We start from the raw sequence: 19,563 nt of genomic DNA on the forward strand, positions 1-19,563 counted from the left end.
ATGGGTAGGGGAATATCTTCTTCAATTTCCTCTGATCCCAATAGAGATTGGATTAGTCGAACAATCCCTCACAACGATGACTTGTTACGCACACTACCACCGTCACTCAAGGACGTAGTTTGGGTTGCCTAGTAGGGGCCGTGGCCTCTTGCGCTTTTATATATGTGTTACCCATGTAGCTATATTACTACTTAGACAAAATGTAAACACTTCATTTAAATTTGGACCACTTTAACATATAGATTAGCATTTTGCCTCTCGCGTTTATTTTTTCTAGTTCCCTCCGTAATGTCATTGATATCATATTGCTAAGATTATGGATTCTGCATCAATATGTTTTATGTGTATGTGTGAGAGAGGTACATAATATCCTGACCACGACTAAATGACGCCACATAAGATGGTGCAACTAAGTTGGTGAGCAAGCTAAAGAGAAGTGGGAACAAAGTCATGACTCAATTCATGGTGTATAGTATCCTCCATCGTTACCTCTTTTGTTACGTCTACTTTGGCGTGCTAAAAATTGTGGGTGAACTCATCATCAACTTCCACAAAAATCACCTTGTTGGCTTCTCAAGTGGCAAGTAGAGTCAAACTCGCAAATATAGTCGAGCTTCTATTCACCATTACAAAATCTCAATGCAACATAGATAACTTTGACAATACCAGTAATAACTTAAGCATTTACGATACCATCTTGGTTATAGAGTAACGAGTTACACTTACCCCTAACCAACCTTGGACGTAGTGGTGGAGGATAGATTAAAGTTAAGGTGTAGCACATCTAAGCTAGACAGAGATCCAAACCTCCATTCATGGTGACAATATAGTGAAAAATACTGAAAAAAGAAGGTATGTATACTACTGGTAAAACAAGTACGACGGTACCTTGCCATAGCGGGAGCTCCGCCACTGCTTGTACGGATGGATACTTTCTACTCTCGATACCAACTTAATTCTAATAACTTGATCGTTGCAATGGTGACGATCAAACCACAGATCGTCCTCCATCTCTTCTCCTTGACTGGCACTGGGTTGAACTTTGCTTAAACTCTGAAGCAACACCGTGAGTGCAGCCGTTGACAGTGTAGAGCAATCCTACTACTACTTACCATCAGGACTCACCGACTCAGAGTCACGAGGACAGTGTCCCGCCATTTCTCTTCGTGTGCAGCTAGCGCGTGCCCGGAGCGCTTTTCCCGCGTCGCTGGAGGGTGGAGAGGAACCATTCACCGGGACCGGACCCATTCGAAGCATCAACCATTTTATCCACTGCCCGGTGGGCCCAGCAGAATCGCCATTGCCCTTCCAGTGACGAGGGCTAGCAGCCTAGCTGGTGATGAGTCTATCTCTAGTATAGTATCTTATCGAATCGATTAGCTTTAACTACTACTCCCATACAACCTTCACGTCACGCTGTACCCTACCGCGCCTGTACAGGCCACCGCACGCGGTGGGCCCGGCGTAGGGAGTCCCACATGACAGCGACTGCATGTACATGCCGGTGTCAGGTAGCGAGCCAGCTCATGATTTTTAAAACAAGCAAAAAAGGTCAAACGGCTAATCCCCCAATGGAATCTCCCAATTTCTTAAGGACTTCGATCTCCTGCAACTTTTTTTTTACCGCACGCTGTTCTTGTTTATAGTCCAGTTGTACCCGATGTCTGCAGCTAACCTCCATTCATATCTTGATGCCGAGCGATGTTTCTTTTGGAAGCAATTGGGCACGGCTCGGCAGCCAATTTTTTCTTGACATTTTCTGTCCATTTTTTGCATTTTTTTTCGTTTAGATTGTACCAATAGGTTCAAGCAAACCTTTGATCTGATATCTTTGCAAATAGCCAGACACTCTCTTGATTTTTAAAGACTTTTTGGATCGATACAGGCGCACCTACCTCGCCCAGCTCCGATCTTGTTGTTGCTTTCCATATCGCTTAGGATTCAAGAAACCCCGAATCTGTGCTTGGAGCATCCATCACCCAGATTCAGCATGGAGAGATTCGGAAAAACCCGGTGAGGAATCCGAGCTTTACCGCGCAATCTCCCTCCCGGGTACCGGCCATTGGAGATCTCGCGCGGGAGCACGAGCGACCAAGAAAATGTCGCCGCAGCCGCCCTCCGGCCTCGCCGAGGACAAGGAGAGGGAGACAAATGTCCTCATCGAGGCGGCCCCGGAGTCGCCGGCGAAGGCGGCGGAGGACGACGGCCCCGGCAGGCAGCTGTCGCCGGCCGCGTGGCTCCGGATGCTGGCCAGGGAGCTGCACTGGAGCTTCGTGCTCGGCGTGGTGGCCACCTACGGCGTCAGCCAGGGGCTCGGGGGCGGCATCAACCGCGTCGCGTCCGACTACTACTGGAAGGACGTGCAGCGGGTGCAGCCGTCGGTGGCGCAGGTGTACCAGGGCATCACGTCCATCCCCTGGATGGTCAAGCCGCTCTGGGGCCTGCTCACCGACGTGCTCCCCGTCGCCGGATACCGGCGCCGGCCGTACTTTATTCTTGCAGGTGAGGAGCTTTGTGCTGGGCTTTATTGGTTTTTGGTTAGATTGTGCCTGATTCCTGGAACAGCCAGTGCTCTTGTTCAAATAGGAACTCCAGAACTGAAAAATATCTGGCTGAAATGTAGGAGTACAAGTAAAAAGTTGGATGACTTGGTGCTGAAAAGGTAGCGACAAAGTGTGTCAATGGTGATGAGCATCAATCATGCCTACAAGCTAATAGCTTACATAGAGCTGCTAATTCTTTTGTGACTATGCACTAGTTGACTTTCACTTAGTAGGTGTAGTCTAAGATCAAAACTAAATGGGAAGACAAACTTATTTACAATATGGGGATGAGTTTCACCATATTGTAACTGTGTGTCGCCAAACTGCATATAGAGAGTCTCAAATTTTTACCAAATAGCTACTCTGAAGGAATCCATGTGGTTATGTAGGTGCATTTATTTTAAGCTAGCTTTGCAGCATAAGGCAGACATATACAGCCTATTCTTGAAACAATGGCATTTGCACTACTATTCCCTTGATAGAAGATAAATGTCATTTAGCAAAAGTATAAACCAAAATGAGTATTTTGTTTGTTTTGTCCTCTCCCTGTTCTGAGGAGTATGCAGGCTTCATCGGAGTTATTGCAATGCTTATAATCTCTCTCCACAGCAAGCTCCACGCACTGTTCGCCTTGTTGGCATTGATGGCCGGAAGTGCTAGTGTGGCAATAGCTGATGTTACTATAGATGCTTGTGTGGCGGAAAACAGTATATTGTACCCTCATCTTGCTGCTGACATGATAAGCTTAAATGGATTCTGTTCATCTGTTGGAGGTCTTATTGGATTCTCAATAAGTGGTTTTCTTGTTCATGCGATAGGGGCTCAAGTGAGTATCACTAGTTCATCTCATATAATAATTTGTTAGAGCTTCATATTTTTCAATTCTCATTGATCTGCATTGATCTTGCCATGATATTTCAACCCATATCAGTGAACTTGGACAATTGTAATGGCATGGATCCAATTAACCCTATATCCATTATGTTCATAAACAATCAGTTTGCTGGACTTGTGTTGCTTCTCTCTTCTGTGATGTGTTGGATAAAAGTTAGACAAGTCAATTGTCATTATTTTGGATGGTGGTGGTGGTAGATTTTGAAAGCTTGGTGGTGTTGGTATCTGATAATGCATATATCTTGTGTTTCTGAAGGGTGCTCTCGGCCTGTTAACTATACCCTCCGCCTTGGTCATTTTATCTGGAATGGTGCTAAAGGAGGTCCATACCCCCAACTTTCCATACGGGCAGGTTAGAAAAAAATGCTGTTCCTTTTCCTGTTTGACACCACATTTAAGTAATATATTTTTACACTACTTTTTCCTTTTTCAATTACAAAACCAGGCTCATAAGAAGTTTGTAGAAGCAAGTGGAAAAATGTTAACAACCTTAAAATGTCCTGAAGTTTGGCGGCCATGTGTGTACATGTATGTGTCACTTGCTTTGAGTGTGGACATCCAAGAAGGAATGTTCTACTGGTACACAGACCGAAAGGCAGGGCTGTCTTTTCATGAGGTACATTCAGAAACCATTTAGCAATGACACTACTTGACAGCTTATTATGAATTCTTCAGCACTTATTATGTTTGAAATAGCACTCCACTAATCTTGTGAACATTTAGCATAAGTACTTCTGAAAATTGTTCCTTCATAGCACATAATCAAAGTGTCAAACTAACTGTCTGTTACTTTACCAGGGATTTATTGGCTTTATGTTCGCAGTTGGGTCAGTTGGTTCTCTTGTCGGGGTTATACTTTATCAAAATATTCTCAAGGACCACTCATTTCGCAGCCTGCTTTTTTCGAGCCAGTTGATGTTAAGCTTGTCAGGAATGCTGGATCTGATCTTGGTTCTTCGTCTAAATCTGAAAATGGGGATACCTGATTACTACTTCGCTGTGATTGATGAGGGGGTCTCCAAAATGATTAACCGTGTCAAGTGGATGCCTCTGCTGGTGCTTAGCTCAAAGCTTTGCCCCACTGGCATTGAGGGCACATTCTACGCGTTGCTTATGTCCATTGACAATATTGGCGGATTAACTGGACAATGGGTTGGTGGACTGCTCCTTCATTTGTTGAGAATAACAAGAACAGAATTCAATAACCTCTGGGCTGCTATCATGATTCGAAATGTGATGAGGCTGCTACCACTGGCGCTGTTGTTCTTGGTGCCAAGTAGCGATCCGAACTCCACTCTTCTTCCATCTGATTTGCTGAATGAGGATGACGATGGTGAAGGTGACCGAATGGAGAATATTGAGTTAACCTCGCTTGCTGTGGACATGGGCTCTTTCCCTGACAAATCTCCCCAAGAATGCGGGAAGAACCGGGAGGGCCTTGATGTAGAGCAGGATGACGACGGAGTTTCACTGCTTGCCAACAGGGGTTGATACTGGATGCATACGAAGAATTTTCTTTTGTACACGAGCAAATAGTTGAAATTTAGAAAAAATCTTGACATTTCATCAAAGACATTCATTAGATATCCATGTCGTTTAATTCATTTTACAGTAGGGTAGCAAAGTCTTGTGAGACATATACCACACACACTTTGGAGTTTTGTTCTCCATTTCTCTGAACCTCCACATGTTACAGCATTTGAATCAAGTTTTACCAAGTGTAAAAATTCTGTCTTCCACATAAGTTTATGTTTGCTGTGACAGTTTTGCTGCTGGTGTCGTTGACTAAACTGTTGATTGTGCATCATTGATTCGGATCATGAACATTGCAGAAAACTTTCATCCTACTACAGCCACTATTTTTTTTTCGTTTTGCAGGACAATTTGCATATATATATGATACTATATCAATGTTATTTGACCGATAAAAGATCTCGTTGATTTGGTAAACCCCTCGAACCCATAAAAAACACACCTGAAACTCCATGGACTTGGACTTTTCAACGCTAGTTCTTGATCATTGATCCTGCTACAGTGCCACCAGTCTAATCGTACAGGTACAAGTAGGACTAGCCGTCGGCTAGTGAGTGACAGTGAGAGAGAAGAAAGCGTTTTCCACGTGAAGGCGGCAAAACGAAACGAGTCACGCTGCGCGCTCGTGCGAGTACCCCCAACCGAGCATAGCATCCGGCCCCACCGTGCGGGCCCCGCCAGTCACCGCCGCGCGCCTGGCTTCCAAGACCCTGCCACTTTATCCACTTCGGGACACCACCACCCGTCACCGACGAGTGGGGCCAAAAAAAGGGCTCCACCGGTCATAGACAGCGCGCCGTCACGCGGCGTGAGCGCGGCTATTTCTGGACCCTTCTCCTCGCCAAAGGCCAAGCACGGCTCCCCTCCCCCTCTCCCTCCCCATTTCGCCTTCGCGCTCGCTTCCTCCCCCTTCCCCACCGAATCATTCGATTCGCCTCGTCTCGCCTCTCCCCACCCCGATTCGATTCGGTCGCCGCGGTGATCGGCGGCAACGTTAGGGTTAGGGTTCCGGCGATCCCCACCCACATGGTGCAGCTCCCGAGCTCGGGGAAGCGGCACGCGGAGCCGGCCGAGGCGGCCATGGCTCCGGCGCGGCGCGCCGCGGCGGCGGCCGTGAAGCTGGAGGTGGAGGAGCTCGGGGCCGACGACCGCGGACCGCTCAGCAAGCGTGCCAAGGCCGCTCAGCCGACTCCCCCGACGCCCCCGCAGCAGCAGCAGGTAGATCCGGAGCTGCCGTATTTTTGCTCGAAATTTTGTGTGCTCGATTGGGACTGGGACCGAGCTGAATAGCTGCTGCTTCGTCATGTTCGATGCCAACCGGGGAGTTCTGGCAGAATTTTGTGGGGATAGTTTAGCGTGATATTTTCGGGAAGTAGAGCTTAGCTGTGAAATTCAGGTGTTCGATCCAAATTACCAGCGCTTGAGGACTAGAGCTGGATGATGCAGCAGTGGATGATTCTCGTGGACTTGTCTAACTGTGTAGATGAGGTTACAGCTTATGTTATTCAGATAAATTTTGTCCGTCGTCTGTATGCAATTTTCGCTATTAATGTCCTCTGTCCTGCTGTAAGTGCCTCAGCGAGACTGGTTGGCAGTTACCTGCCTTGGAGCTGCAGTTTGTTCCAAACCTGTTCGTTTATTTCACCTGATTTGTAACAGGGATTCTCTGTGACCCATATAACTCATATGTCATATTTACTTTCCCTACATGCTTGTAACACTCTGAAGCAACCAGGGGAAAAAACAATAGTCGAGTCATGCTCGTGGAGTCATCCTACCATGTTGTTCAATTAGTTAGTCCTGTGATTGTACCAATCTATGATTGGAATTTGCTACTACCATCTTGACATATTAATGTGGGTACAATTAACGTTCTGTGGGTTTGGCACCTTGACAGAAAAGAGTAGCATAATGTACATGTACTCTATGCACTAAGTTAGGTTTCGTTTAGTGGATTCCAGACCATTATTTGGCCAATATACAAAGTATTTATACTTTATGCGGGCGACAACACTTTCTTTATGTTCAAAGTAAATTGTGTCATTAGGAATGAAACTATAAATAACCTTATGAACAGAAAACCCAGGCGAACTGTTCGTCCGTAGATATTTCTATGGGGCACATGCTTGTTTGCTAAAAGAATAATTCAAGGTGTTTGTAATGTTTTGCTTCTGTGAATGGCTAATGAGCCCTTAAATAATAAAATATGATTACATAGATTCATTATAGAATGGTTAGCTTTGAGATTCACTGTTCTTATGTTGATCTGAACGCTTTCAGGATATGTACCAAAATGTACTTGATGAACCTAGCCCATTGGGGTTGCGGCTGAAAAAAAGCCCATCTCTGTTGGATTTGATTCAGATGAGGCTCTCTCAAGCATCCAATGCAGGAGAGTCTTCTATGGACAACAGCGGTTCGGAACCTTCCAAGAAGAAAGACAACAAATCTGGCATGTCTACAGCAGGAGAACGGCTAAAAGCTTCAAATTTTCCTGCCAATATATTGAAAATTGGTACATGGGAGGTGAGGTTTTCTTTTTTTTCTTTCTTTTTTTTGCTGTTCCTTATGAGTTCTGCCAGAACCTCAATATGCGTTAGGTCCATGTATACCTTCTTTTCTTGCCTTCTTTATTTGTGTTAATAAGAGAAGTATTACACTCACACAAAAGATACCATGTGGGTGAATAATGATGCTTTGTTGAGACATAGCCAACATGTTAAATACCATTTATTTAGCTGGGTCATAGTATGAAGTCTTAGTGAAACATCAATGCATCTTTGTGTTATCCGAGCTTCTTGCAGCAGCAGTTATGAGCCAAACTCTCAGCAGTCTTAATGCATCCAGTAGTTTATAATAGTACACCTGAACAAACTTCGTTCTCAAGTGTAACTAAAGTTACCTCTTTCTTCTATGCAGTACGTATCACGGTATGAAGGTGATTTGGTGGCCAAGTGTTACTTTGCAAAGCATAAGCTTGTGTGGGAAGTACTGGAAGCTGGTCTGAAGAGTAAGATAGAAATTCAGTGGTCAGATATTACTGCTTTGAAGGCAACTTGCCCCGAAAATGGACAAGGAACCTTGGACGTGGTGGTACGTTTATCTGAAATATAATTGTTCCTTTTTTTTCTTAGTTCACTACCTCTGTTTATGTTCTGAGAGGTCTTCCTTTTCGTGAAGTTGGCCAGACCTCCTCTATTCTTTAAAGAGACAGATCCTCAGCCAAGAAAACACACATTGTGGCAGGCCACCTCAGATTTCACTGGTGGCCAAGCAAGTATGCACAGGTGAAGTGCTTTTCTTATTCACTACAATGGATTTCATATAATAAGAGTGTCCCATTATGGGCAATGGAATCTGTATATTGTGGTCGTACGTCATAGTATGTTACTTACAATTGCTGTTTCTGTTGGAGTATAAGCACATCAACTGATTTTGCTCCATGTTTCTTTTCGCGGGCGGTTATTCTCTATGTTTTTAAGGCTTCAAGTGCAAGATTCTCAATGTTTACCTGGGATTTTGTAGTACTTTGTGCATCATGATTTTTAAATTTACTTTGTGCATAGAATTTCAGCCGGTTGGTTGAAGTGGCGGCAGGCTTCTGGCGTCCTCTGTGACAAGAAGGTGCCATAGAGGCTCAAAGGTAAGTTCTATAGGACGGCGATTCGCCCGGCGATGCTATACGGTGCTGAATGTTGGCCTACAAAAAGGCGACATGTCCAGCAACTGAGTGTAGCAGAGATGCGTATGCTGCTTTGGTTTTGCGGGCATACAAGAAGGGATAGAGTCCGGAACGAAGAGATTCGAGATAGGGTCGGGGTGGCACCTATCGAGGAGAAGTTGATTCAACATCGGTTGAGATGGTTTGGACATGTACAACGGAGGCCTCCTGAGGCGCCGGTGCGTAGTGGAGTGTTAAAGCGGGGCGATAATGTAAAAAGAGGTAGAGGTAGACCTAGACGAACTTGGGACGAGACGGTTAAGAGAGACCTTAAGGAGTGGAATATCGCTAAGGAATTAGCTATGGATAGGAGCGTTTGGAGATTAGCAATTAACGCACCTGAACCGTGACCTTTGTTACTTTGTTTAACCCCTAACTCTTCCTTTGGCTTGTGCCCTTTTTGTGTTTCTTATTCTTGTTTTCTGTGGGTTTCATCTCTAGCCTACCCCAACTTGCTTGGGACAAAAGGCTAAGTTGTTGTTGTTGTTTGATGATTTTATTACCATTATTAGAAGAAAACAAGAACTACTACTTTATGCAGCCTTTTGGGCACTTAGGTGTTGTAGCATGCACTTTTAAATTGTTTGCTTTAGTTGTGTTGCTGAGTGATTAGTTACTTAGTTTGAAATCACTTGGAGTTGGATTATGTCATATCTAGATTCGATTTGTTTAGGAGCCTCTTATAAATAATAATAATAACATAAGGAGATATTGCCAGCCTTTTCAGTCAATCAAGAAAAATGAATAGGTCTTTCTATCCCTGTGTTTGATCACCCAGTCTATGGTTTCATACTATCTGCATTTACTCTTGATGTGAATTTGTGCAACACAGGGGCTCATCCAGTCTCTTCTTGGACTCCAAAAGATTCATAGAAATGATCGGTGCATGCAACTCAATAGGTTTCACACTGCATAATAGAAAAATGGGAAGCCTGCATGCGTTGTAAAGTTAGCTCTTCAGAGGCTGCTCACTATTTAGCAGGCTATGGTTCAGTATCCAACTTTAATTTATAACAGAGTTGTATCATCTATAACACATGATTTTGGTTTATAATAGATTGCTGTTTATACTAATACTTTCTGAGCCCCTCCACTGTTCAGTATCCTGATTGTTCAAAAATATGCAGGCGTCATTTTCTGCAGTGTCCTTCAACCTTGTTGAGCAAGAATTTTGAGAAGCTTATTCAGTGTGATCAACGGCTATATCAATTGAGCCACCAACCAGAGATCATATTAGACTCTCCATTGTTTGAACCTAGGTGTTCAATATTTGAGGACCCGGTAGAATCAAAATGTGCTGGTTTTACTAATTTGAAAGATGAACATGAAGCTCTACCTGGGTATTCAGGTTCCTTGTCACCATGTGCTGGCTCATCCATGTCTGCTAAGAATGAAACGAATGATTCCATTGGAATGCCAGCAGAATATCTTCCTCAGGCAGTGGGCACAGGTAATTCAAAAGCTATGATGGCATCTTCGTCACCCCTTCCCTCTCTTGCAGTCTTAGCAATGCCTAAATGCACTCTTATATGGATACTTTTTTTTTGAGGGCATAGGTACGAATACCTTGCACCTCTATGTTGGGCAAGCCTGTACATGCTCAGGTCCTCTCATATTGATGAATTGAAATACAAGGTCTTTCACATGATACATTAGTGTATATTTTGGTTAATCTTTCTAACCCCAGAGGCATTTTTACAGGAGCTGGTGCTGTAGGTGTACAAACTATCAGCAGAAACATGAACGGTGCAGCTCCAGAATTCAACATCCCCCACTGGTGGAGTCAATTGAAGGTGCCTGGGCTTAGGCCATCGATGTCAGTGGATGATTTGGTAAACCACCTAGGTAACTGCATCTCAGAGCAGATCACTTCAGGTAATCCAGCATTGGCCAACAACGAGGTGCCAACCAAAGAAACACTGGAGGAGATCGCTCAGTACCTTCTTGGTGACACACAAGGCCCACCTGTCTCTGCATCTGATGAGATATCACTGATGGCTAGGGTGGACTCCCTCTGCTGTTTGATTCAGAAAGATGCAGTGCCGGTTGCCAAGCCAAAGCCTGAGCCAAATGACAGTGACAGAATTGGCATGGAGGCCTCAGATGGTTCTGATGAAGAATTCAGTTCAGCACCAACAGGGAAAACTGCAGATGCCACCAATCCACCAGCCATGTCAAGAAAGGACTCGTTCGGAGAGCTGCTGATGAACCTCCCCCGCATCGCTTCGCTACCGCAGTTCCTTTTCAAGATACCAGAGGATGCTGAGAACTGAACTTGGAATAAGACTCGGTCCTCATTCCCTGAAGTAGGGAGGTCACTGTAAAGATTGTACCCAAACAATAAGGAAGCCCCCCTCCCTTAGCTTGCCTCCTTCGGAAGTGAGTTCCCCGCCCTGTAAATGTGACACCCTGTAGGTTGCTCCAATTGTCTGTATGTTTCGTGACTTATATGGGTAGTGGAAAAATTGAAATGTTCATTGGTTCTTTTTAACTCAATCATGTCCTTGTGCAAAATGAAATGCCAAACTGTTGTGATTAAAACTCAGGAAGTCGTATCCACTGCTACCGCACTGCCATGTATCCTCTAGATTGAATAGAAAGTTGTTTCGATCCGCCATGCGCTCAGTTTCAGACTTTCGGTGTTAATTCTGTATAATACTCTTGGAGCACGATGTTTAATCTTGTAGAGTCAACCTTTTTTTTTTTCTATTGCAATCCTTTTTAATCTGGGAAACTTTCTTTTGTCCCTGGAATGGGTCAACTCGGCACGTGCTCGAACACCAGCCACGGCACAAGCTGCTGCAGCATCGTCCTCTCCAAATTATTCCCTTGCTTGGTTAAGTATAACACCAACCCTTTCGGATACATATGGACTTAAGTGAAAAATGAATTACCTTTTTCTGTCAATTTCTCCCAATGGACCTAGAGGTGATCACAATGTATCCAGATTCCAAACAAGTCTGCGGTGCTCGGATAAACCATCACTGACCCCCTGCAATTGAAGGTCAATTTCCATTTATCCAAACTACATCACCTAATGTTCTTTGCACACAACCTACTCAAGTGCAGTCATACACGAAAGATAGGGCTCGTGGTTTCTGACATATTTTACAACATACAGATCGCAAATAAATAATACCACAACAGCGCCATCGTCTTCGGTGGGATAAGGACCTAGAACCTGAATCCCCTCACTACCTAATGGTCTATATTGTTGTTCCATATCGTCCCTGCACAGCTACCCCAACTTTATGTTGGAGCAAAGCCAAACTTTACACAAAACATGTCGCGGACATGCAGACCTGGCAGACAGAAGGCATTTGTCAACGCCTAGAATCATCGTGCGTTTTGAAAGATTGTGATATGATAGGCAAGTAGGAAAGGAAAGGAACTGGAATTACATCCTGTACTTACCAGCTTTGAAAAAAAAAAGTCTAGTCCTGGAGAGCTTTCACGCGGGAGGTTAGCTCTCTGACTTGATTCTTGAGGCGCTCGGGGTTGCAGAAAAAATCAATGAATATTTGCCTCTCCCTCCCCACCTCATGGGCACGATTTTCGAAGATCTACAAATTATTTCAGTCATGAAGTCTTTTGAAGAACAATGGAAACAGAAAGAAGGCCAAGATACCCATTCTTAAATATTTCTTCTTTGATTAATGATGGCTCATGATCAAGTCAAGAAGCCAGTCATTCTGCACGCATCTATTGGGTGAAAGAAACTAATTTCCTAGTGTGTTATCTAGTTCACTCCAATATTCCATAAGGCAACAATACTATAACATGATAGCATATCAACAAATGAAATACCTTTATCTTTTGGGTGCGAGCCTTGGTTACTTCCTCCACAGAAACTTCAACTTGAGCATTGGCGTTTTCCATATCATCAAGTGCCCGCATCAGTGGCTATAAGACGAACATGGTTTAGTTCAAGGTTTATTGAGCTGAAATAAAAGAGATTCAAGAAACTTAGTAATCTGAGGGATCAAAGAATATACCCAAGGTGTCAATATTGGTTCTGCAGTTGTTGACGATGCAAACAGAAGCTGTTCAACTGTTTGAATCAGAGTGCATCTGCAAGAGTGGAAGAGATTCAAATGAATGGACTTGGTAGTTGGTACCTACTGGATATTATTGGCAGACTAAAGAGTGGATTTGAAGGTTAAAACTTCAAATAGAATATTGAATAACCAACTCAACAAGCCTTTCAGCAAAGAGCTTGTAGGGCAGATCAAAAAGTAAGCATGCCTGCCCTCCTACATTTGAACTTCTTTAAGTTTATGAACAGTAGATGAGGCAACTTTTTTCCATGTATAGAAAAATCAAGCTGAAACACACTGGGATCAGAACTTCTAGCCAGAGTTTGGCTGCGTGCTAGGAAATTATCTACTGCGTTGAATGGTCAGTTGGATATCTGAGATCAACTGTTTATACATGGGTAGATTGGTCACACTACACAGCAGAAGAGGTCAGTACATAACAAAAAAAACATTAAAATAAACATCTGATGATTTTATATATTGCGACACAGAATAAGGTAAAGGAAACCAAATATTGGACAGTGCTCCATTAACTTACAGCTCATTGATACATCTTTTCCTGTCAGCTGGAAGAGTATTCTCCAGCTCAGACTGAAGAGAAAGCAAGTCAGATTGAAGTGCTGATATCTGCTGAACTAATGCATGTGCCGACATGTATGTTGGCACTGTTGCTTGGACATCTACATAAGCGGATAAAAACATTAATAATATGGGAATTAAATGTTCATGCAGCTAACCGAGTAGAGCTATCTGCTTACTTGAGTGAATACATAGGAGATCTCGCACTGCATGGAGGAAAGTGTCACGATCGTCAATCGCTCCTTGTTCCCGTACTTCAGATGCAGCTTGAATTAATGAATTATAATGACCCTGAGGATCAAATTAAAATAAATAAATTAAGAATAACCCTGGAGACATAAAAATGAAAGGCCACTGAAACAGCATGTAAAATGAAAATTACCGAAGAAATGAGGATAAGAAGCAAGTTCATGACAATGGAGATTGCTTACCAAACGGGTATTGACTGCTGACAGGTAGCTCTGTAACTCAGACTCTATTACTCTAAGCAATGAGTAAGCACTAGCTATGTTCTTCCTTTCAAGTTGGCAAGCAATCTTCAGAAACTGGTGTCTGGCGAGCTGATTAACCAAGTGATTGATGAACTGTAAAATGAAGTGCCAACAATATCAGGAGAAAAACAAAAGGACATAAAATAGTAACATCACGAGAGCAGCTTACTTCATCTTATGAGAAAAATATAATTTTCCATTTGCAACAAGAGCATAACACCAGAGTTTTGGTGTGTAGCAGCAACACATTGGCATTTCATTGACAGTACATTTAACTATTTTCTGCAAGTATAAACTCAATAAGACAACCACCTTTTATCATGCACACCACCAGTTACACATGGAAGCAACTGAGTACCGGCCATGCCAATTTCTGTCTCAATTTCTTTGTTGCAAATGTGAAAAACTGTTCTATAAGTCCTTCAATGATTTGAAGGCAAACCTAAAATAAGGAATATCATGTTTACACAACTTGACAACACCTCACTAGGCATATAAGGGACATCTTATTTTTATAATGTTAGCAAGAATAGGACAAAACCAATAAGAAAATACAAGAAAAAAGGATACATTAAGATGTCGGCATGATATGTGTAGCATGAGAATGAGCTTACCGTCTTTTGCCTGTTAATATAGTATTCCTGGCGCATGACCTTTAAATCATAATCCCCTAAATGTTTGAGTGATCAGAAGAATGTTATGCAAACAATACAACAAAATCTGCTGAGCACTAAGAAATGAAATGCTCTGTACCAACCTTGCAAGATATATGTGCCTTGAAGTTGAGCAAGTTCTGAACAGAGGCATGGTATTGTCTGCAGGGGAGAACGAGTGAATAGATGGAACAAGTAAGATGTAAGATTGTACCGTCAAACAAAGAATCAAATAATAACTGGTGCACTTTGGTAAGAACTACTATTGCCATTTAACCTCTAAAACCTAAAAGAATGTTATACATTGTGAGATGGTGTTTCTGAAAGAAATCAAGAAACCAAGGGCAAAATCAAACTTAAACATGAAACATGAGCAACTAATCTAATAACCTGGGGATATATTGCTAAATATAGGGTTGAGCTTCCACATACCTCAGATAGAAAAGCTTGCACCTTTTGTGAAAGTGTCGAGAGTTCTCCAGCAAGCTCAGAACCTTTTCTCCTGAAGATAAATGATAAAGAAATGGGAGGTAACTGATATAAGATAAATGCTTGTTTCTGCTCAAGGCATTTACTCGTAGATATACACTTATGTATATAGTAAAAAGCTGCAAAACTGATTGATCCATGAAAAATAATCATAGAGTAACGTATACCTAAGAGAATGGATGTCCCTATGTATATGAGCCTCATCTGATGAGACTTGTGATTTTAATATTGAAAGTATTGCCTGCTGTTTAGCATTCTCGACTTGTGCTTCAATCCACTGTCTTTCACTTGTAGCAAATCTGTTGTCAAAATAGAGCAATCAGGAATACATTGGGCTAGAAAAAGCTACAAAGCTGGAAACAGAAATTATTAGACACCTAAGGGGCTAAAACGAGGAACAGAACATGACCCCAAATTTCACATAACAGCTCAAAGAATCAGTAGCAAAAATGAGATCAAAAAACACAAAAGAAGTTGAATATTGAAATTAGCTAGCCATATCAACATAATATAATTGAAGGAACATATAAGGTGCAACCCTATTTTCAGGCACAAAGATGCAAGCTTTTATGTGGACCACTGGATGATGAATAGATGATTCAGTAGACCATCAATCATGAAGAAGAGCAAGTCTTCATAATCTTTTCTACAATAATTAGGTGGTTAAGTAAGTTGTCCATCCACATGACCCTAAAGCTTCATGGATCTTATCCAACCATCTTTTATGTAAGGGAGTAAGAGTTAGCAATTTAGAATATTCGGACTTTGAGTTTTATTCAATGATTAAATAATGCTAGCAGTTATGAGTTATGAATATGATGAGTGGCTACGAATTGAAAGTTAAAACAAGCTATGAGGCCAAAGCTACTTACATGGAACGAAGTCGTTGCAACTCAGCCACACGTTGATGATGATGAGATTTTTCAGAATCTCCTGCATAATGACAAGATAACACTTATATGTCATCCCAGTATTAGAATCATGCTCCTTTATGGGGTTTAACTATGCCTCAATGAAAAATCAATTACAAAGAATTCAATGAAGAAAATTGTTTTACCTCTCATCAAGCAATTAGTGATGTCATCAAGACTAACCCAGGAACATTTCGATTTCCCCTCCTCAGCAACAAGTCGAAATGGACCCTGACCACATAAACAATGTTAATGCCAGATAAATAAGCAGACAAATTATGGAGAGCTATCCTATGGTATTCGAAGAGTACAAATGATAAAACTGTGCCAACGATATATAACTATGCAGAACATTGTTTTGGAAACGTAGAAAAGGTGATAAAGTCCTTAAATCTGCCAAACTACATGGTATTGCCTTGTCATAGCTTCTCAAGTTAGCCAGTCAGTTAACTGAGAACAATGTAACAGCACACATAATTTACCTTCTCAAATTGCTTTGAAAACCACCGATTTAGCTCTTTCGTGCAAGCCAAGTCGCCAACAACATAAGGGTGGAAATCTGAATATGCCAAGTATATACTTTCCTCTGCATACCACAAATTTAAAATGGACTCTATTGGATACAGTATGATGTCTATACTCCATAGAATTGTCACTGTTATGCAGTGATGAAAAGTGAAAAGCATAATAGATATGACCAATTGTCTCTAGGTAAAGAATATATACCGTCCCCTGAATGATAGTGGGCCAGTTCTTGGGTAGTAGCAGCGATTCTTCCAAGAACTGCGTTCATCTGAAAGTTAGAAAATACAGCAAATCAAACTTTACCAAAAAATTACCTTATGGAACATATTAGTATCTCGTTTACAAGAGTAAAGATCCACAGACTCCAGATCTTCATATCTCATATTATTTGCATACAACAAATGAGGCATATCTGCTCATGGGGAAAATTTGAGACGCAAAAGAAGAAACCTCAGAATTATTCCCTTTAGAAGTGCACCAATATAAAGTAAAAAGGCTATATTGCACTGTGAGATAAATTGCAGAGCACACCAAATATAGGCTGTCATCATTAGATAAAATGTCATCATCAAAGCCTCCATCGTGTACTATCATAACAATAAACAGAACTTATTGAATCATACCTCCAAGTTTCTGGAAGAAAGTATCTCATCTAATGATAGTAGTTGTCCACTAACTGTAGACATAGCAGATAAACGTGCCCTTCTACCTTGGATAAGACTAGAAGCTTGGCCTGCAAGCAAATCAAACTGTGCTTGCTGCCGTGCAAGCTGCTTCTGTAACTCAAAAACTTCGGTTCTATATGCTAGTTTTGCTTCGCTGCAGGTGAAAAATTGAGAATACTCTATCAACAAAAGCACTTATAAGAGCTAAGAAAGAAAATTTCAATTAAGCAATTTGCATCTTGGCCTAATTAGCATTTTTCTTCGCTCAACTCAGGTTTACAGAGGAAAGTTGACCCAATAGCAGACGCTTAAGCACATATCACCAGTTTAAGTCCGTTTTACAGTGTTTTTACACATGGTTGAGTCAAAACCATTCCCGATAAATAGTTCAAGTAGCGCAAAAACAGTCCTTTTGACTGGTTTTTGTAAAGTTATGTTCAGGAATCAGTTCCTACTAAAATTTGGAAAAAGGATCCTCTGACATAATTGCACTGTGACTTGGTCACTGACATGCGGGCCCACTGAGGCGGGGGGCATGTGTCAGTGACCAAGTCACAACATGCAATTACTTTGGCACAACTGTTTTCCTAAAATTTGAAGCCATGACTACCAAAGAAAAAATGGTGACCCATGGCTATAACTACGTCATGATAGCAAGAATTCAATTACCATCTGAGTTCAACACAGTTTATAAAAATGGAAGTTCCAAGCATACCGGATATCAAGAATGGTTTCTTCAGATCCAAAAACAGCCTCCTGGTTGTCTTTCTTGCTTGAAAAGGCTGAAATACTATCAAAGGCAGAGTCCAAATCTTCACCCTGAAAAAATGATAAAGGGCACCATAAGAGAGGTATGACAGAAATAGGTGTCTACAACACGCAGTTGCTTGGGTGGTTTCTGATCTTGTTTGGAAATGCATCTGACCATCTGTTATCTGATGCAGACCATCCACCAAGAACTAACAAAACTTCAGTCCTTCCAATACAATCTAGTGTAATCAGATAATATGCTATTTGAACACAACAAGAAAGTCTTTGAAGCAAATTTCCAATGATTGGGCAACCCATGTGCCACATCAGTTCAATGAAGCACTTAAAGTATACTATATTCTTAGTGTGTAGAAATGTTAAATATCTACAATTCTACATTGCAGAAATGAGTTTGTGAATATACCTCTAGCAGTCTTCCCTCTTCCACGAGTTGTTCATACCTGACAGCCAAAATCTATGGAGTCATGCACAGATTAATTCAAGTCAAAACAGCAGCAAGCTAGAAACTCACCTATTCAAGTTAGTTTGAAAATAAAAAGCATGATAACAAAACTCTGGATATTTTATAAAAGGCCTATTAAATGAATCACTACTGAATAAGCACGACATTGCAAATTCAGAAGCATTATGCGAATTATACAGGAAGAAACGACATTTCTGAAAAAAACGACCAGCAGATATTTGCCCTCGACTCCCTATAAAACACGCAACAGTCACCCTTCAAATTGTTCATCCCCAATCGTATAAGCTCCAAGTTAAAACGACCAAAGTGAACCATCAAAACACTGCTGCCCCAAACCAAATAGACAGTAACAGAATGCAGCTACAAATTAACCCAACCAGAATCCATAACGTCACACCGAAATTCACATCTTTATAAAAATGGGGGCAAAATCTATCACTAATCCCCAATATTTCGCTCCCATAGAGACACAAACCTTCGTCCTTCCTCTAGAACCCTAGTGCACCTAGCTCCCCGAGGATTCGCAGTAACTCCCCTACAGATTGGCACCCCGGCTCCCCTAACCTCTCAACGACTAGCACAGCATCCCCCATTAACCCTCGAAGCCTCAAATTCGACATCGTTTCGTTAAGGGACACCAAAATGAAGTTCATGGCACAGCGACGCCACAGCGAAATCTGCCTCAGCATCAATCACCACCGCCACAACAGCAAAAGGGTGAGGGAAGGGGAGTGCACTGATTTTGCTTACTGCGCGAGGTGGGATGGGGAGAGGACGTTGGAGGGGCGGAGGCAGGAGCAGATCCAGGCGAGCAGCGGGCGCGCCTCCTCGTACTGGAACGGCCACTCCAGCGCGTCCGCGTCCAGCGGGTCCTCCCCGTCGAACCCCAGCTCCGTCAGCGCCGCGCACAGCGCCGCCCCGCTCATCCTCGCCGCCTTCGTCGGCTGCGGCTGCGCCGGCGGGAGGCTGTAGTGGGTGGGCGGGGGGCCGGCAGTGCGCGGCAGCGGCAGGTGTCAGGTGTGGAGCGGGTGCTCTGCTCGCGTTGCGTGAGTTCGAAACAAACAACGCGAGCAAAGAAAAATGGGATCTGTTGGGGAATTGGGGGTTTTCGGTTGGGAACTGGAATTCGGAGCGCTGTCAATTGGGCTTCGATTTTTTACACGGGCTGAAAATAACAGGCTCTGCGGAGGCCCAACAAGCTGGAGCTTCTAAAAGATTTCAAGGCCTTATATGGGCCGTGGTCCAACGCTTACTGGCTTTGCGGGAGCCAGAAGGAGGGTCCTCGTAA

At 42.7% G+C, this 19,563-nt stretch overlaps 3 protein-coding genes across 4 annotated transcripts; 2 read left to right on the forward strand and 1 right to left on the reverse strand.

Annotated features, from left to right (window-relative positions):
* Positions 1-1,557: 1,557 nt before the first annotated feature.
* LOC112888414 (probable folate-biopterin transporter 2) lies at positions 1,558-5,211 on the forward strand. The gene is made up of 5 exons (XM_025954623.1): positions 1,558-2,502; positions 3,110-3,369; positions 3,694-3,789; positions 3,883-4,053; positions 4,236-5,211. The coding sequence occupies exons 1-5, from the start codon at positions 2,100-2,102 to the stop codon at positions 4,926-4,928; spliced, it is 1,623 nt and encodes a 540-aa protein (XP_025810408.1). The 5' UTR covers positions 1,558-2,099; the 3' UTR covers positions 4,929-5,211.
* Positions 5,212-5,832: 621 nt separating this feature from the next.
* LOC112889504 lies at positions 5,833-11,232 on the forward strand. Of its 2 annotated transcripts, XM_025956191.1 has the most exons (7): positions 5,833-6,188; positions 7,251-7,496; positions 7,890-8,063; positions 8,151-8,257; positions 9,819-10,141; positions 10,248-10,295; positions 10,393-11,232. In XM_025956191.1, exons 1-7 carry the CDS (start codon positions 5,997-5,999, stop codon positions 10,962-10,964), a joined length of 1,662 nt encoding a protein of 553 aa, XP_025811976.1. In that variant the 5' UTR covers positions 5,833-5,996; the 3' UTR covers positions 10,965-11,232. The 2 variants fall into 2 exon arrangements, with proteins under 2 accessions (XP_025811976.1, XP_025811977.1); XM_025956192.1 differs by lacking the exon at positions 10,248-10,295.
* A 366-nt stretch (positions 11,233-11,598) lies between these two features.
* Positions 11,599-19,340, reverse strand: LOC112890908 (AUGMIN subunit 3). Its single transcript, XM_025957783.1, has 19 exons — positions 19,026-19,340; positions 18,216-18,252; positions 17,757-17,860; positions 17,000-17,195; positions 16,578-16,644; positions 16,334-16,437; positions 15,998-16,082; positions 15,813-15,873; positions 15,108-15,239; positions 14,884-14,953; positions 14,556-14,613; positions 14,413-14,468; positions 13,739-13,891; positions 13,487-13,598; positions 13,267-13,408; positions 12,687-12,762; positions 12,499-12,594; positions 12,106-12,254; positions 11,599-11,993 (listed from the first exon to the last, which is right to left on the reverse strand). The coding sequence occupies exons 1-18, from the start codon at positions 19,199-19,201 to the stop codon at positions 12,126-12,128; spliced, it is 1,854 nt and encodes a 617-aa protein (XP_025813568.1). The 5' UTR covers positions 19,202-19,340; the 3' UTR covers positions 11,599-11,993; positions 12,106-12,125.
* Positions 19,341-19,563: the final 223 nt, after the last annotated feature.

The sequence above is a fragment of the Panicum hallii genome, chromosome 4 (assembly GCF_002211085.1).
Source record: "Panicum hallii strain FIL2 chromosome 4, PHallii_v3.1, whole genome shotgun sequence".
Lineage (NCBI taxonomy): Eukaryota > Viridiplantae > Streptophyta > Magnoliopsida > Poales > Poaceae > Panicum > Panicum hallii.

What these genes read in the sequence shown, in the direction of transcription:
- LOC112888414 (XM_025954623.1), top strand. Translation starts at nt 2,100, where the DNA reads ATGTCGCCGCAGCCGCCCTCCGGCCTCGCCGAGGACAAGGAGAGGGAG. An exon ending in GCCGTACTTTATTCTTGCAG is followed by an intron (nt 2,503 to 3,109) that starts GTGAGGAGCTTT and finishes AGGAGTATGCAG; the next exon opens with GCTTCATCGGAGTTATTGCA. An exon ending in CAGGGCTGTCTTTTCATGAG is followed by an intron (nt 4,054 to 4,235) that starts GTACATTCAGAA and finishes TTACTTTACCAG; the next exon opens with GGATTTATTGGCTTTATGTT.
- LOC112890908 (XM_025957783.1), bottom strand. Translation starts at nt 19,201, where the DNA reads ATGAGCGGGGCGGCGCTGTGCGCGGCGCTGACGGAGCTGGGGTTCGAC. An exon ending in AGGGACATCCATTCTCTTAG is followed by an intron (nt 14,954 to 15,107) that starts GTATACGTTACT and finishes ATTTATCTTCAG; the next exon opens with GAGAAAAGGTTCTGAGCTTG. An exon ending in ATATTAACAGGCAAAAGACG is followed by an intron (nt 13,892 to 14,412) that starts GTAAGCTCATTC and finishes TTCATTTTACAG; the next exon opens with TTCATCAATCACTTGGTTAA.
- LOC112889504 (XM_025956191.1), top strand. Translation starts at nt 5,997, where the DNA reads ATGGTGCAGCTCCCGAGCTCGGGGAAGCGGCACGCGGAGCCGGCCGAG. An exon ending in CGCCCCCGCAGCAGCAGCAG is followed by an intron (nt 6,189 to 7,250) that starts GTAGATCCGGAG and finishes GAACGCTTTCAG; the next exon opens with GATATGTACCAAAATGTACT. An exon ending in GCAAGCCTGTACATGCTCAG is followed by an intron (nt 10,296 to 10,392) that starts GTCCTCTCATAT and finishes GCATTTTTACAG; the next exon opens with GAGCTGGTGCTGTAGGTGTA.